Raw genomic sequence first — 15,043 nt, forward strand, 5'->3', positions numbered from 1 at the left:
CCTGTGCCTCAGTTTCCCTTGGTAATTAAATCCATATGTGTGGCACCTGGCGTATAATAGATGCAATAAAAAGAAGCTGTTAGCATCGGATCCCTTGGGAAAACTTTGCCTGACTTCTTCCCTCCCTTGCCTCCCAGGTCCAAATACTATGGATACATCCTCTATGGTGGTCATCCAAGCATTGCCAGGGTCGCCTGGACAGGAGGTGCAACTGGCCCAGCTCTACCAGTCAGGTGGCCCTGCTGCCTAGGGTGGCTGGGCACAGCTACTGCTAAGCCTGGCTCTGGCTGCAGCCTGTCTTTAGGAAGAAGCCCACCCCAGGAAAAGTGTCAGTGAGAAGCCAGATGGTAGATCAGGCACCACCACATCCCTGCTTGTCCACACCACATTTGGGCAGAGCCTCCAAAGCTGGCCCTGGTCTACCAGGAGAGGTGTGTTCTTTGGGGGCAGTTCCCCTTCTTTTTCTTTCTTTCTTTTTTTGGTCTTTTTAGGGCTGCACCCATGGCATATGAGGGTTCCCAGGCTAAGGGTCCAATCGGAGCTGTAGCCACCGCCACAGCCACAGCAACGCCAGATGCAAGCTGCATCTTCGATCTACACCACAGCTCATGGCAACGTTGGATCCTTAACCCACAACAAGGCCAGGGATCGAACCTCCATCCTTGTGGATATTAACAACTGAGCCACAACGGGAACTCCAATAGTTCCCCTTCTTTCCCATCCACAGCTGGCAACCCAGTGGACCCTGGACACTGGCGAAAGGGACACTGGATTGGGAGGCAGTTGCGTGGGCAGCTGTATGGGAACACCCACTGAACAGGCGGGATTCCAAAACCCATGCACTTTCTGTTTCCTCTGAAAGCAAATGAATCATGACATGGAACAAATAAAAGGGCAGGAGCGCCAGTGTTTCCCACTCTGCACCCTCAAATTGAATTGAGCTCATGATCCTCTGGTTCCACAGCAGGCCATCTGCTTCCCTTCTCTGAGTTCTAGGACTTTCCCTCCTGCACATGGATTCCCAGTGAGACTGACCAGGTCACCTCCTCATTTTCACTCAGTGTGAACGTGCTTGTGCAGCACGGTTCTCGGCCCCAAGCCCCTGGTGAGGGAGACGAGGGGCTTCTTCAATCTCCTCATTGATCAGAGCAGCTTGGGGCCCATCGGCAGGTTAGTGGGACTTGTCCACAATGGCTGTGCCGGGGCCCAGCCTTCCTTCTCCAGACGTGGCTCCACTTGACCTGCACGGTGGCCTGGCTGCAGGTTGCCACCAGGAGAGACATTGGCTGCCACCTGGACCCCACTTGGTGGGAACCAACCTTCCTTTAGCCCACCTTGGCTCTGCCACTCTAGTGATGGGATCCAGCCTCTGAAATGGAGGAAATGTCCACCCCTGAGTTAAATGGGAGAATGCAGTTAAAGCAAATTATCTGACCATCCAAAATGGGATTAGGTAAAACCGATGTAATATAAGTTGCTCCTTTGTGTGGTGGATCTAAGGACTATGGGAAACTGTTGGTTCTCAATAAATCATGTCCATCCTCATCATCATATTAAGAGTACTAGCATGGGAGTTCCCGTTGTGGCTCAGTGGAAACAAATCTGACTAGTAACTATGAGGACACAGGTTCAATCCCTGGCCTTGCTCAGTAGGTTAAGGATCAGGGGTTGCCCTAAGCTGTGGTGTAGGCCACAGACACAGTTTGGATCTGGTGTTGCTGTGGCTGTGGGGTAGGCTGGCAGCTACAGCTCTGATTTGACCCCTAGCCTGGGAACTTCCATGTGCCCGAGGGTGCGACCCTAAAGAGACAAAAAAAGAAAAAAAAGAAAAAAATACTAGTATGACTAATAACATAAGAACCATTAGTGTCTGCTATGCAATAGATTCTTAACAGACTGTGGGTATTAGTAGTAATTTTTTTTGTTTGTTTGTTTTTTGTCTTTTTGCCATTTCTTGGGCCGCTCCTGCGGCATATGGAGGTTCCCAGGCTAGGGGTCGAATCGGAGCTGTAGCTGCCAGCCTACGCCAGAGCCACAGCAACGCAGGATCCGAGCCACGTCTGCGACCTACACCACAGCTCACGGCAACGCCGGAACCTTGACCCACTGAGCAAGGGCAGGGATCGAACCCGCAACCTCATGGTTCCTAGTCGGATTCGTTAACCACTGCGCCACGACCGGAACTCCAGTAGTAATTTTTTAAAGAGAAACTGCTTGAAAACCCGTAACTCTCAAAAACAAGAGTTGCTCCTTATTCAAATGTCCCAGAGAAGAACCAAAAAAGAGCCCTCAGGCAGATACATTAATTGTTTACATAGTTACATCACGAATCTGCTTTCAAAGTAACTTCCTGACATTTAAAAATTCCAGCTGACTCAAGCTGTTGATTTCTTTTAAGGGAACAAAGTTAACTCTACTTGTTGAATCATTGTTGAGGGGAAGCAAATCTCTAAATGGTGTAATCTGGGTTGTTGCATTTTCCTATTTTATTATTCTCTTTGTTACTAATACATTTACTTTGAGGATAAAAACCACTCCCCTGGCCCCACGGCGGTGCCTGTAACTAGCATATTTTAGAATATTTTTATCACTTCACCTGTTTCTAGGAAGAACTCCACTCCCAAGCCTGAATGTCTCTCTCCAATTTTTTTTTTTTTTTTTTTTACTATGCTTCTTTAACAGACACACAGATTCACCAACTGCAGATGCCATTTTAAATAAAAACATTCCTCCTCTATGAAACAAGTCTGTTACTGCAGGCTTAAGTTTCTCTTGCTAGAGGCAGTAATAGTTGTGGCTGAAATTTCCATTGTAAACTCTACTTTTAGTTTGTGGTGCCATGAAAGAGCTGTTAGCTCATTCTGTTGAAATAACCACTGGTTGAGGGCGAGAAGGTTTTCTATAAAGATTATCTGTTCAGCCCAGAGCAAATTCTAGGTTTGGGAACTTCATTATTTAAAAGCCAAACTGGAAGATGCAGATTCCTATGGGAATTTTAAAAACATGAACATATTCTTTTCTTCTGGATAACGCCCCTCTAGCATCTCCAGTCTTCTACTCTTTTCCAGCTGTGTCTTTTTTAAATCACTGAAGATGCCAAGATCGCTTGCTTAAAACAGATTTTAAAAGCCCTTAAATTGCCTACTAGCTTCTTTCTGTTTCTTCTCCATTTTGTTAGCAAACCCTCCAAACACACATTATCTACTGTCTGATCTTTCCACTGCCACCCAGATATTATTATTTTTTTTTTTTAAAGGGCCACACCTATGGCACATGGAAATTACCAGGCTAGGGGCTGAATTGGAGCTGCAGCTGCCGGCCTACATCACAGCCACAGCAACCCCAGATCTGAGCCACCGCATCTGTGTGACCTACTCTGCAGCTTGCAGCCACGCTGGATCCCTAAACAGCCAGGAATCGAACCTGCATCCTCATGGATACCAGTCAAGTTCTTAACCCACTGAGCCACAATGGGAACTCCTAAAAGTGCTTTCTTAAAGGACTATATTATGCAAGTATTACACCTTTGCTGGGTGGCAGATACTGCATCAAGTACATGGATTTCATGATCCTTAATTCTTACTTCTGCTCAGCAAAGAAGAATCGTTCTGATTCTGCAAACAAGAAAGCTAAGGTTTAGAGATATTTGATATGTTTTTTGTTTTTTTGTTTTTTTTTTTTTTTTGTCTTTTTAGGGCCATACCTGCAGCATATGAAGTTTCCCAGGCTAGGGGTCCAATCAGATCTACAGCTGCTGGCCTCCACCACAGCCACAGCAATGCCAGATCTGAGCAGTGCCTGCGACCTACACCACAGCTCACGGCAACACCGGATCCTTAACCCACTGAACGAGGCCAGGGATTGAACCCACAACCTCATGGTTGCTGGTCAGATTCTTTTCCACTGCACCAAGACGGGAACTCTGATATTTGATACCTTGTTCAAGGTTACATGGCTGCTTTGTGGCAGAGCTGGGACTTGGCCGTACGTTCCCCAGCTCCAGAACCCAAATACTGTCTTTTTTTTAATCTGATTTTTTCTTTTTTCTTTTTTTTGTCTCTTTAGGGCCATACCTGCAGCATGTGGAGGTCGCCACAGCAATGCCAGAAACGAGCTGTGTCTGTGACTTATACCACAGCTTACGGCAATGCCAGATCCTTAACCCACTGTCTGGGGCCAGGGATCAAACCTGCGTCCTTAGGGATGCTAGTCAGATTCATTTCCGCTGAGCCACACCGGGAACTCCCCCAAGTACTTTCTACCGAACTGCCCTCTGACGATACTGGGGGCAACTTCTTATCTAGTCTAGTGGCCAGCTCTCAGTGGCCCTTCTAGATTTATTTGGAGCCTTTGCCACCTAGAAGGCCACTCCCCAAATATAACCTCTGACTCCCAGCCTGCTTCTAGCCAGTCCCCTGACTCTATTCTCTTCCTTCTCTGGACTCTGAATTTTTCTCCCAACTAGTCTTCAGAACTCGCCACAACTCCCCATTGCTTGGTGTGAGTAGAGAGAAGGGAATACCTTAGAATCATCTGGGAAACTCATTGGTATGTGGGCCCTTCCTCCAGAAATTCTAAGTCAGCAGTCAGCAGGTCTGGAAGAGATCCATATATATTTTTATGTATCTATATCAATGAATATTATATATATATTTTTAAAGTTTTGGCCATGACTCAGAGGTACCCTCTTGCTTGAGAACGAGGACAACACTTTCCGCTTTCTTTCTTTCTTTCTTTACTGTTTAGGGCTGCTCCTGTAGCATGGAAGTTCCCAGGCTAGGGGCTGAATTGGAGCTGTACCTGCCAGCCTATGCCACAGCAACACCAGAGCCAAGCTGCACACCTGCAACCTACACCACAGCACATGGCAGCGCCACAACCTTAACCCACTGAGCCAGCCCAGGGATCGAACCCGCATCCTCATGGAAGCCAGTCAGGTTTGTAACCAGTCGAACCACAACAGGAACTCCCAAACACCTCTGCTTTAGAACTGCCCCAGGATCCAGCAGTCAGTCTCTCTCTACTTCATCCTCCATCATTTTATCCATTTAGGGTCCAGCGTGGACCCTCTGCCCTAGCCTGCAAGATGCCATTCTCATCCAGGCTGCCACAGTTTTTTTTTTTTTTTTTGGTCTTTTTGCAGTTTCTTGGGCTGCTCCTGTGGCATATGGAGGTTCCCAGGCTAGGGGTCTAATCGGAGCCGTAGCCACTGGCCTGCACCAAAGCCACAGCAACACAGGATCTAAGCCACATCTGCGACCTACACCACAGCTCACGGCAATGCCAGATCCTTAACCCCCTGAGCAAGGGCAGGGATCGAACCCGCAACCTCATGGTTCCTAGTCGGATTCGTTAACCCCTGCGCCACAACGGGAACTCCCAGGCTGCCACAGTTTTGTCCCTCTTGGCTCCTCTCTGTCCATGCTGTTCCTGACCTTTGAGACCAGCCCAATCATTTTTCCTCCTCCACATGGAAGCCTTTCTACTCTCTTCTTTGAACCCCTGGCTTGCTTCTAGAGACCGGCTTATGTGGGGCTCTCCTATCTCTCCAGTAAAAGCATAAGCAGCATGATACACTAGGAAAGGCATGTAAGTGGGAGTCAGATTACTTAAGTTCTTATCTGAGTTTCACCACTTGGGAAGAATGTGATGACCTTGGGTAGATTCCTTCAGCTTTGCTAACCTTGTTTTCTTTATCTGCAAACTGAAGATAATAACACTTCCTCAGAGAGCTGCTGTGAATATTCGAGGAGGTACGGAAGGGCCTGGTACAATGGCTGAGACAGAGCTGGTACCCAGGCAGGGCGGCCGTTGTGATAGTGATGATGGAACCAGGGATCCGGTTTCAGACAGTTTGGGATTTGTCTCAGGGACAAACACAGTGGTTGCTGACCAAGTCCTTGTGTGGTCACCTGAGGCTTTGTGCTGACCAAGCTTTTCATCACACTTCTAGTTCAGCGTCTGTGCTATGCTGAGACATGGGAACTCTTTCCCCATGTCCACCCAGCTCAGCAAATCTGGTTCAGAGAGAGGCAAAGAGGGGCCTCATCTAGGATGTGAGGAAATAGAGGGCTGTGATTTTTTTAAATACAAAAATCTTTTTTTTTAATTTTCTTAATTTTTAAATTGTAATCAATTGTTATTTCCCCAATCGAAAATCTTTTTTTGAGGATTCATTTTAAGGAAGAAAAATAGCCCGGAGTCAAAGATTGCAGTGTTGGAAAATTGCCAACCACCAGCTACAACTTCTCTTAGTGTCTCCCATTCTAAATTTCTAGAGAGAGCATCTGCTTGGCCCAACTGGTCCATGATGTGCTCTCTGTTTGAGTCCCATCAGCTGTGACTGGTCTCATTGTCACCTGCCCTCTCATCAGGACTGAGGCTGGGCAATAAATCCAGGGCAGGAAATGGGGTACAGATTCAGGTTGACTGATATAGCTGGTATAGATGTCTTAGAGGCTCACGAGACTAGATGATTTGAGGACAGTGGCCTCCAAAAAGGACACATGTGCAAGAAGAGCCAGAGGAGGGTGCCCCCGCTGGGAACTAGTCACCTGACCCTCTCCAAGTGTCCCTCTATACTCAGGGGGTAGGTGGGAAGGAGACTTGCAGTGGGGAGGGGCTGTCCTAGATTGGGTCCCCACCCCACCCTCCACGTGGCCCTGCAACAAGGATTTGGGAGCAAATAATTTATTTGAAATGTGATCCCAGAAGTACTAGGAGGAAGTAGGAAAGTGAGAGGGAAGAGAAGAAAGTCAATTAACTGTGCTGGTGGAGTTTCTGTGGTGGCACAGCAGTAACGAACCCAACTAGTGTCCATGAGGAGGTGGGTTTGATCCCGGGCCCTGCTTAGTGGGTTAAGGATCCGGTGTTGCTGTGAGCTGCAGTGTAGGTCAAAGTCATGGCTCAGATCTGGCATTGCTGTGACTGTGGCGTAGGCCAGCTGCTACAACTCTGATTTGCCCCCTAGCCTGGGAACCTCCATATGCCACAGGTGTGCTCCTAAAGCAAAAATGAAAATAAACTGTGCTGGTGAACAGCTTCCTCCTAGGGATAGCTAGGGCTCCGGTCCTTGGAGAGAGACTGCTCCCTGGAGGGGAGAGAGCACTGGAGTCCTCCGCCCCATAGCATGTCCCTTCTGTGGTTGAGGGCTGTCCCTGGAGTGTGCACTCTCTGACACGTGGGGCCTGTGCAGCTTGAGCACACTCCTGCAGCCAGAGAATGCTCTCCAAGAGAGACAGAGTTGGTTGTTGGCTTGTAAGGGAACTGAATTCAGGTGACCTCCTGATGAGGCCGTGGGAAGATGGATGGAGACCAAGAGCATTTACACAGGGGTCAAGACCCTTCAGCGGAAGCCTTCTCAGATCCGGACTCTGCCCTTCATGGAGCATCTTGGGAAGTTATCTAGTCTTCCTGAGCCTCAGTTGCCCCACTTGTAAAATGGGGACCTTAACACCCACCTCCTAGGGAGGTTGTGGGATATAACGCAATAATCTATATAAACATTTAGCACTTTGTCCTGCTGGGTACTCACTTGATGGTCATCACCGCCATTATTTGTTGTTGCAGAAGAGGAATGGGAAGTGGTTCTTTTCTTCTAACGGACTCTAGTTTGTATCAGGAGAAAAGAATATTGCTCATTGAATTCATTGATTTAATAGATGGAGGCAGAAGAGGCTGCGGCTAAAATATCATCAGAAGTGAACCTCGCGCACTTACCGCCCACCTATCACAATGAGACCAACACGGAAACCAAGATTGGAAATAATACCATCCAAGTCCACCGGGAAATTCACAAGGTAAGGGCCGTCGTGGCCAGCACGTCCTCCTTTCCTCAGTGCCCAGTTCCTTCAGAGAACTATGGTCTTGGTCACATGTTTGATACCCAAGTCAATGACAAATGAGAGGAGTTCCTGTCATGGCACAGTGGTTAATGAATCCGACTAGGAACCATGAGGTTGCGGGTTCGATCCCTGCCCTTGCTCAGTGGGTTAAGGATCTGGCATTGCCGTGAGCTGTGGTGTAGGTTGCAGATGAGGCTCGGATCCCGCGTTGCTGTGGCTCTGGTATAGGCTGGCGGCAATAGCTCTGGTTAGACCCCTAGCCTGGGAACCTCCATATGCCGTGGAAGCAGCCCTAGAAAAGGCAAAAAGACAAAAAGACAAAAAAAAAAAAAAAAAAAAGAAGACAAACAAGGATGGGAAATAGAGGTTAAAAACCAGAGGGAGTCAAGGAGCTATTTAGAGGGGAAAGAGATGTGTCAAAAACATGAATTACTTTTGCACGCAAGCAGTAAATTTAACTCTGGTCTTCCTGCCTGTCCAATTGCAAAGGAATGTTTGGGGATTTTTAATGATTGAAAGAAGGGAAGCAAACAGGTGTTTAGAGAGATACTTCCCTAGTATGGAGTTTGAGGAGTTTATCTCACAGGATTTTATCTATGTTTAGTAGAGAGTTGAAATAGAGTTCATGATGGGGTGAATAGATCTTTCCCATTTCCTTAGGAGGAGCTCAGATGTGATATACTTAGTCTTTAGAAGGGAAAACTCTATTGCCACAAGGTGAAACATTCATCTGCTTGTGGGTCATTCATTCAAAATTCGATCATAGAGTGTTTTCCAACCTACCATATGTCTAACTGTCTCATGGTCCAGTATATTGTACGAGGAGCCGGCAGGTTTGTTCTTGATCTGACTTGAGAAGAAAACATCGCAGACCTAGAGGAGCATGGCATTAGCTTGTCGCTGGTGCGAGATGGCTCCACTGTGGCTTTGGCAACAGTCTGAGAGCAAACCGAGCAGCCTGTATTCTCTCGAAGAGAATCTGGTGCACAGATGTTCAGGGTGATTGTTAGAGTAGAGAACATCAAAGACCTTGACCTCTGATCTTATCTCAGTGCCTACTTGGAAGGCCATGGTGGTTCTCACAAGAGAGCCTTGCTTTTGTTCAACCCAGGTAGTGACTGGGTTGAAACAATAGTGTATATGTGCCATAGAGGATAAAGGGGGCAATTTTCATGAGCCATTGCCTTCACTATAAAGTAGCCTTTGTGTGGCTCTCCCCCTGCTGCAGACTGATGGGCCCAGCTCCAGAATGGAAACCCTCCACCCGCCCACCCCTGCCAGATAAATGAATGAGTCACCTGCCAAACAGAATCCTTTAGCATTGCCCATCTCAAGACTAGAGAATGTTTCCAAAATTATTGTTTTATTCTCGTCAAAACCAATATTCAGTCATCCTTTCTGACAACCGTTAGCCAATAGGCTCACTGCTACTTACATTCGCTCCTTGTAGATATCAGAATACCCACGCTTGGAGTTCCTGTTATGGCTTAGCGGGTTAAGAACCCAACTAGTATCCATGAGGATGTGGGTTCAATCCCTGGCCTTGCTCAGTGGGTTAAGGATCTGGTGTTGCCACAAGCTTCCATATAGGTTGCAGATGCAGCTTGAATCTGGCATTGCTGTGGCGTAGACCAGCAGTTGCAGCTCTGATTCAGCCCCTAGCCTGGGGCCTTCCATATGCTGCATGCATAGCCCTGGGGGGGAGGGGAAATCCCAAATGTGAGTCCTACCAGTAACTAGTGTGATTCTAAAAAACTACTGGGAGTTCCTGTCGTGGCGCAGTGGTTAACGAATCCGACTAGGAACCATGAGGTTGCGGGTTCGATCCCTGCCCTTGCTCAGTGGGTTAACGATCCGGCGTTGCCGTGAGCTGTGGCGTAGGTCGCAGGCGCGGCTCGGATCCTGCGTTGCTGTGGCTCTGGCGTAGGTGGGTGACTACAGCTCCGATTGGATCCCTGGCCTGGGAAGCTCCATATGCCATGGGAGCGGCCCTAGAAAAGGCAAAAAAAGACAAAAAAAAAAAAAAAATGGGGACAATAAATGCCTCCAACGCGGCTCTGATCCCGCGTTGCTGTGGCTCTGGCGTAGGCCAGTGGCTACAGCTCCGATTAGACCCCTAGCCTGGGAATGGCCCAAGAAATGGCAGAAAGACAAAAAATAAATAAATAAATAAATAAAAATAAAAAAAAAATAAAAAACTACTTCAATTTCATGACCCTCACTAATTACATTTATGAACTAGAAATGTCAACGTCTATGTTATGGTATCATGAGGGTCAAATAAATAATGTGAGTCGTTGTAAACTAAAAAGTGCTATGCAGTGGCAGATTATTCTTATTATTATGGTTGTTGCTATGGCAAAGTCATTATCCACAATGGGATAGTAGTTCTTGAGTGGGTTCCATGGAGTACCTGCCCTATACAATGCTTTATGAAAGGGAGACTCAGTGGTGAAACATATTTGGAAATGTTGCACGTATATCTCATTCTAGAGAGACAAAAATGCATCTTTGTGTAATAAAGGCTCTGAGAAATCCTGCAGCCTATACATACAGAACTGTACAATTTAAAAAATACATAACATTGGAGTTCCCGTCATGGCTCAGTGGTTAACGAATCCGATTAGGAACCATGAGGTTGCAGGTTCGATCCCTGGCCTTGCTCAGTGGGTTAAGGATCCGGCGTTGCCATGAGCTGTGGTGTAGGTCGAAGATGCGGCTTGGATCCCGAGTTGCTGTAGCTCTGGCATAGGCCTGCGGCTCCAGCTCCGATTAGACCCCTAGCCTGGGAACCTCCATATGCCGCAGGAGGGGCCCTAGAAAAGGCAAAAAGACAAAAAAAAGAACAACAACAAAAAAAACCCATAACATTGGTTAAGCCTATAAAAATCTGGCATAAAGGAGGATGACATCATCTCTTTGCTGCAGAGAGAAATTATTTAGATAAAAATTTTAATGTATGTTGATGAAGACATGATCCTTATCTCCTCAGAACTGGAATTAGAACTGGAATTGGATCCACTGTTGCACATTAGGCTAAGAGTTTCCACTTTGTTTTGGCTGCAGGTACCTGCAATATTAGAGCTGGCGGGAACTTTAAAGATGACCTAGAAATGAGAAAATTGTGAATCAGAGACCAGAAATGATTTGTTCCAGGTTACATACTAGACGGTTGTAGGTATCTGAGCCAAGTCTCAGAAAACACAGATCAGGAGCTCCCGTCATGGCTCAGTGGAAACGAATCTGACTAGCATTCATGAGGACACAGGTTCGATCCCTGGCCTCAATCAGTGGGTAGGTGAGCTGTGAGCTGTGGTGTAGGTCACAGATGCAGCTCAGATCCCAAGTTGCTGTGGCTGTGCTGTAGGCCAGCGGCTACAGCTCTGATTCCACCCCTAGCCTGGGAACCTTCATATGCCATGGGTGCAGCAAGTTTAAAAAAAAAAAAGAAAAAAGAAAGAAAGAAAAAGAAAAGAAAACACAGATTACTTAGCTCCCAAGATTCTTTCTGTTCTTTTAGCATCAATGCATAGGTTAGAAGACAAGGCCTTGGATGGGTTGGGAATGGCCAGGATTCCATGTCAGGATTTTAAGGCTCAGCTTTGAGGTGCCTGCTTCTGGTTGCTGAAGCTGAGGCAGACAGCAGATAGAGAATTGTGGGGTCAGGCCTCCCATTATTTAGTTGCTTTCTTCTTCTTCCTTTTTTTTGGGGAGGGGGAGGGCTTTACCTGCAGCATGTGGAAGTTCCCAGGCCAGGGATCAAACCTACACCACATCAGTAACCAGAGCCACAGCAGTAATAACTGAATTCTTGACCCACTGAGCCACCAGGGGACTCCACTTAGGCGCTTTTTGTTTTGTTTTGTCTTGTCTTTTTAGGGCAGCACCCATGGCACATGGAAGTTCCTAGGCTAGGGGTCGAATCAGAGGTGCAGGTGCTAGCTTGTGCCACAGCCACAGCAATACCAGATCCGAGCTGCGTCTGTGACCCACACCACAGCTCGCAGCAACGCTGGATTCTTTAACCCACTGAACAGGTCCAGGGATTGAACCTGCATCATCATAGATACTAGTCAGATTCTTAATCTGCTGAGCCACCAGGGAAACTCCACGTAGGCACTTTTTTGATGAAACAGTTCCCCAGAATCAGGAAGGGAGAAACTGTAGCTAAAACCTGCTTCCTTCTCCTGAACAATGTTCGATTTGTTACCCAGACCCGTATTTGTTGAAAAAAAAGTTGATGTCGTGTTTCAAGTGAATGAGCCCCACGAATGACAAAAATAGCTAATGCTGAGTATTTTTGAGGTGACAGGCCATATGCTGCCTCGCCCCCCTCGTAGCAGCCGCATGCCGTAGACTCTGTTGGATGTCTTATTGCTGCTGGTGGAACTCAGAAAGAAAAGGAGAGCAGGAATTCTGTCTGCTTTAGCAGATGCTGCTGCTTCAGAAAATAGAAAACCACAAAACACCACCTTGAGGAATTTGCCCAGAATTCCTTCTGTCTCACATTGACCATCCTTGTTCTCCTCTAGATCACCAACAACCAGACTGGACAGATGGTTTTTTCTGAGACGGTCATTACGTCGATGGGAGATGACGAAAGCAAAAGGAGCCACGTGAGTAGTCACCTCCCCTGCGCTCACACCCCAAGGTGCACACTCCCTTGCTCAGCCTGCCGAGGGGGACCCAGACCTTGTTTCTGCCAAGATTCTCCAGTTCCTCCCTTTTTGGCCAGATAGCTTCAGTCTGGTAACAGACTTTGTCTCCATGCACCCCGCCTCAGAAATGACGCAGTCAACTCAGTTGTCATTTGCCCGACTGCGTCTCGTCCTTGAAAGGGGAAGTACCACATGCATTGTTTGGGGTCCCTGCTAACAACACCTGGTGCATTTGACCTAAACATTGCCTGAAGCCTCTGGCCACATCATTTATAATCCCAGCCCTGGTCCGGCAGTGTGAGAGCAAGAAAACCTTAAGTGGTACCCAGTGGCCCAAGGAAAAGAAAGGTGTTCTCCTCCAAAGGGCTTCACTCTTGGGCCCCCATGCTTGTGCCTGCTACATAGCGCCCTGTGGCTCAGTCCAAAGGCATCTGCCTTTTAGAGAATTAATACAATCCAGACATTGCAAGGAGCATCATTTCTCAGTCCAAAGGCCTGGCACAGGTCGGGGGATGACCCAGGTGGAGTCATGGCTCTCCAAGACTCCCAGGCCAGACGTGACTCAGCTGCCTGCACCTTATCCTCACAGAGAGGTGGCCAGTTTCTGATGCAGAAGCCTAGGGAGGCACACACACAGCGACTGCCACATAACGTGGTCCATTGTAAAACGTGCCCCTTCCAGGGGGCCTGCCAAGACCAGCCTCTCTGTGCCCAGTGCCTTATGCAAACTTCCGACTGCAGGGTCTTCCCTTCGTAGGTGCAGAATGCATCCCCAGCCCTCTGGCCGTCCCAGGGGGTCAAGGATTTGCCTTCACCCCTTCTGGCCTTATCACAGGAAGAGAGGCAGTGTGCCCGTAACCCTTAGGGAGGTGGTTGGTAATCATTGGGTCCTTTTCAAAAACAAAAATTATGTATTTATTTTTATTGGCATAGAGTTCATTTTATAATTTGTCTTAGTTTCTGGTATATGTAGTCTTTTTCATATTCTTTTCCATAATGGCTTATTAGGATGTTGAATATAGTTTGCTGTGCTATATAGTAGGGCCTTGTTTATCTACTTTATATATAAGCAGTTTGTATCTGCTAATCCCAGACTCCTAATTTATCCCTCCCCCACTCCTTTTCCCCTTTGGTATAAGTTTGTTTTCTATGTCCGTGAGATTGTTTTGTAAATAAGTTCAATTGTGTCATATTTTAGAGTCTACATATAAATGAGATCACACAGCATTTTTTTTCTCTTTCTGGTTTGCTTCACTTAGTGTGATAATCTCTAGGTCCATCCATATTACTGCAAATGACACTCTTTCATTCTTTTAATGGCTGAGTAGTATTCTGTGGTCTGATGTGTATATGCCATATCTTCTTTATCCATTCACCTGATAAACATTTAGGTTGCTTCCATGTCTTGACTATTGTAAATAGTGCTTCTATGAACATAGGGGTGCATATATATCTTTTCAAATCATAGTTTTGTCTGGATTATATGCCCAGGAGCGGGATTGCTGGATCATATGGTAACTCTATAGTTTTTGAGGAACCTCCACACTGTTTGCATAGTGGCTGCACCAATTTACATTCTGTCCCACGGTGTAGGAGAGTTCCCGTTTCTCTACCCCCTCTCCAGCATTTGTTCTTTGTAGACCTATTAATGATGACCATTCTGACTTGTATGGGATGGTACTTCATTGTAGTTTTGATTTGCATTCCTACAATAATTAGCGATGTTGAGCATCTTTTCATGTATCTATTTGCCATCTGTATGTCTTCTTTATAGAAATGTCTATTTAGATCTTCTGCCAATTTTTTGATTGGGTTTTTTTTTTGTGTGTGTGGTGGTTGTTGAGTTGTTTTTATATTTTGGAGATTAAGCCCTTGTTGGTTGTATCATTTGAAACTATTTTCTCCTATTCCATATATTGTCTTTTCGTTTTTGTTTATGGTTTCCTTTGCTATGCAAAAGCTTGTAAGTTTGATTAGGTCCCATTTTTTTTATTTCTATTTTTATTTCTGTTGCCTTGGGAGACTGACTTAAAACATTTGTACTGTTTATATCAGAGAATGTTTTGCCCATGTTCTCTTCTAGGAGTTTTATGGTATAATATCTTATGTTTAAGTCTTTACGCCATTTTTTTGAGTTTATTTTTGTGCATGGTATGAGGGTATATTCCAACTGCATTGATTTACTCATGGCCGTCCAGTTTTCCCAATACCACTTGCTGAAGAGACTGTCTTTTCTCCATTGTATGTATGCATGCTCCTTTGTCAAAGATTAATTGACCTTATAAGTGTCAGTTTATTTCTGGGCTTTCTATTCTATTCCATTGAAAGAAGAGAGTCTGTTTTTGTGCAGATATCATCCTGTTTTGATTACTGTAGTTTTGTAGTGCTGTCTGAAGTCTGAGAGGGCTATACCTCCAGCTTTGTTCTTTTTCCTCTGATTGCTTTGGCAATTCTGGGTCTTTTATGGTTCCGTATAAATTTTAGAATTATTTGTTCTAGTTGTGAAGAATGTCGTGGGTAATTTGATAGAGATCACAGTAA

General features: G+C 46.2%; 1 protein-coding gene across 2 annotated transcripts in view; it reads left to right on the forward strand.

The window, feature by feature from the left end:
* DKK3 (dickkopf WNT signaling pathway inhibitor 3) overlaps positions 1-15,043 on the forward strand; it is a 59,121-nt gene that overhangs the window by 1,638 nt on the left and 42,440 nt on the right. For both annotated transcript variants that reach the window (XM_005661123.4, NM_001039749.1), the window contains 2 exon segments: positions 7,662-7,799; positions 12,377-12,460. In XM_005661123.4, the coding sequence (XP_005661180.3) occupies positions 7,662-7,799; positions 12,377-12,460 (222 nt within the window).

Source organism: Sus scrofa, chromosome 2, assembly GCF_054392235.1.
Source record: "Sus scrofa isolate SSC_HxYL_T2T_F1_AM1 chromosome 2, Sscrofa_HxYL_maternal_Yorkshire_Landrace_v2.0, whole genome shotgun sequence".
Taxonomy (NCBI): Eukaryota; Metazoa; Chordata; class Mammalia; order Artiodactyla; family Suidae; genus Sus; species Sus scrofa.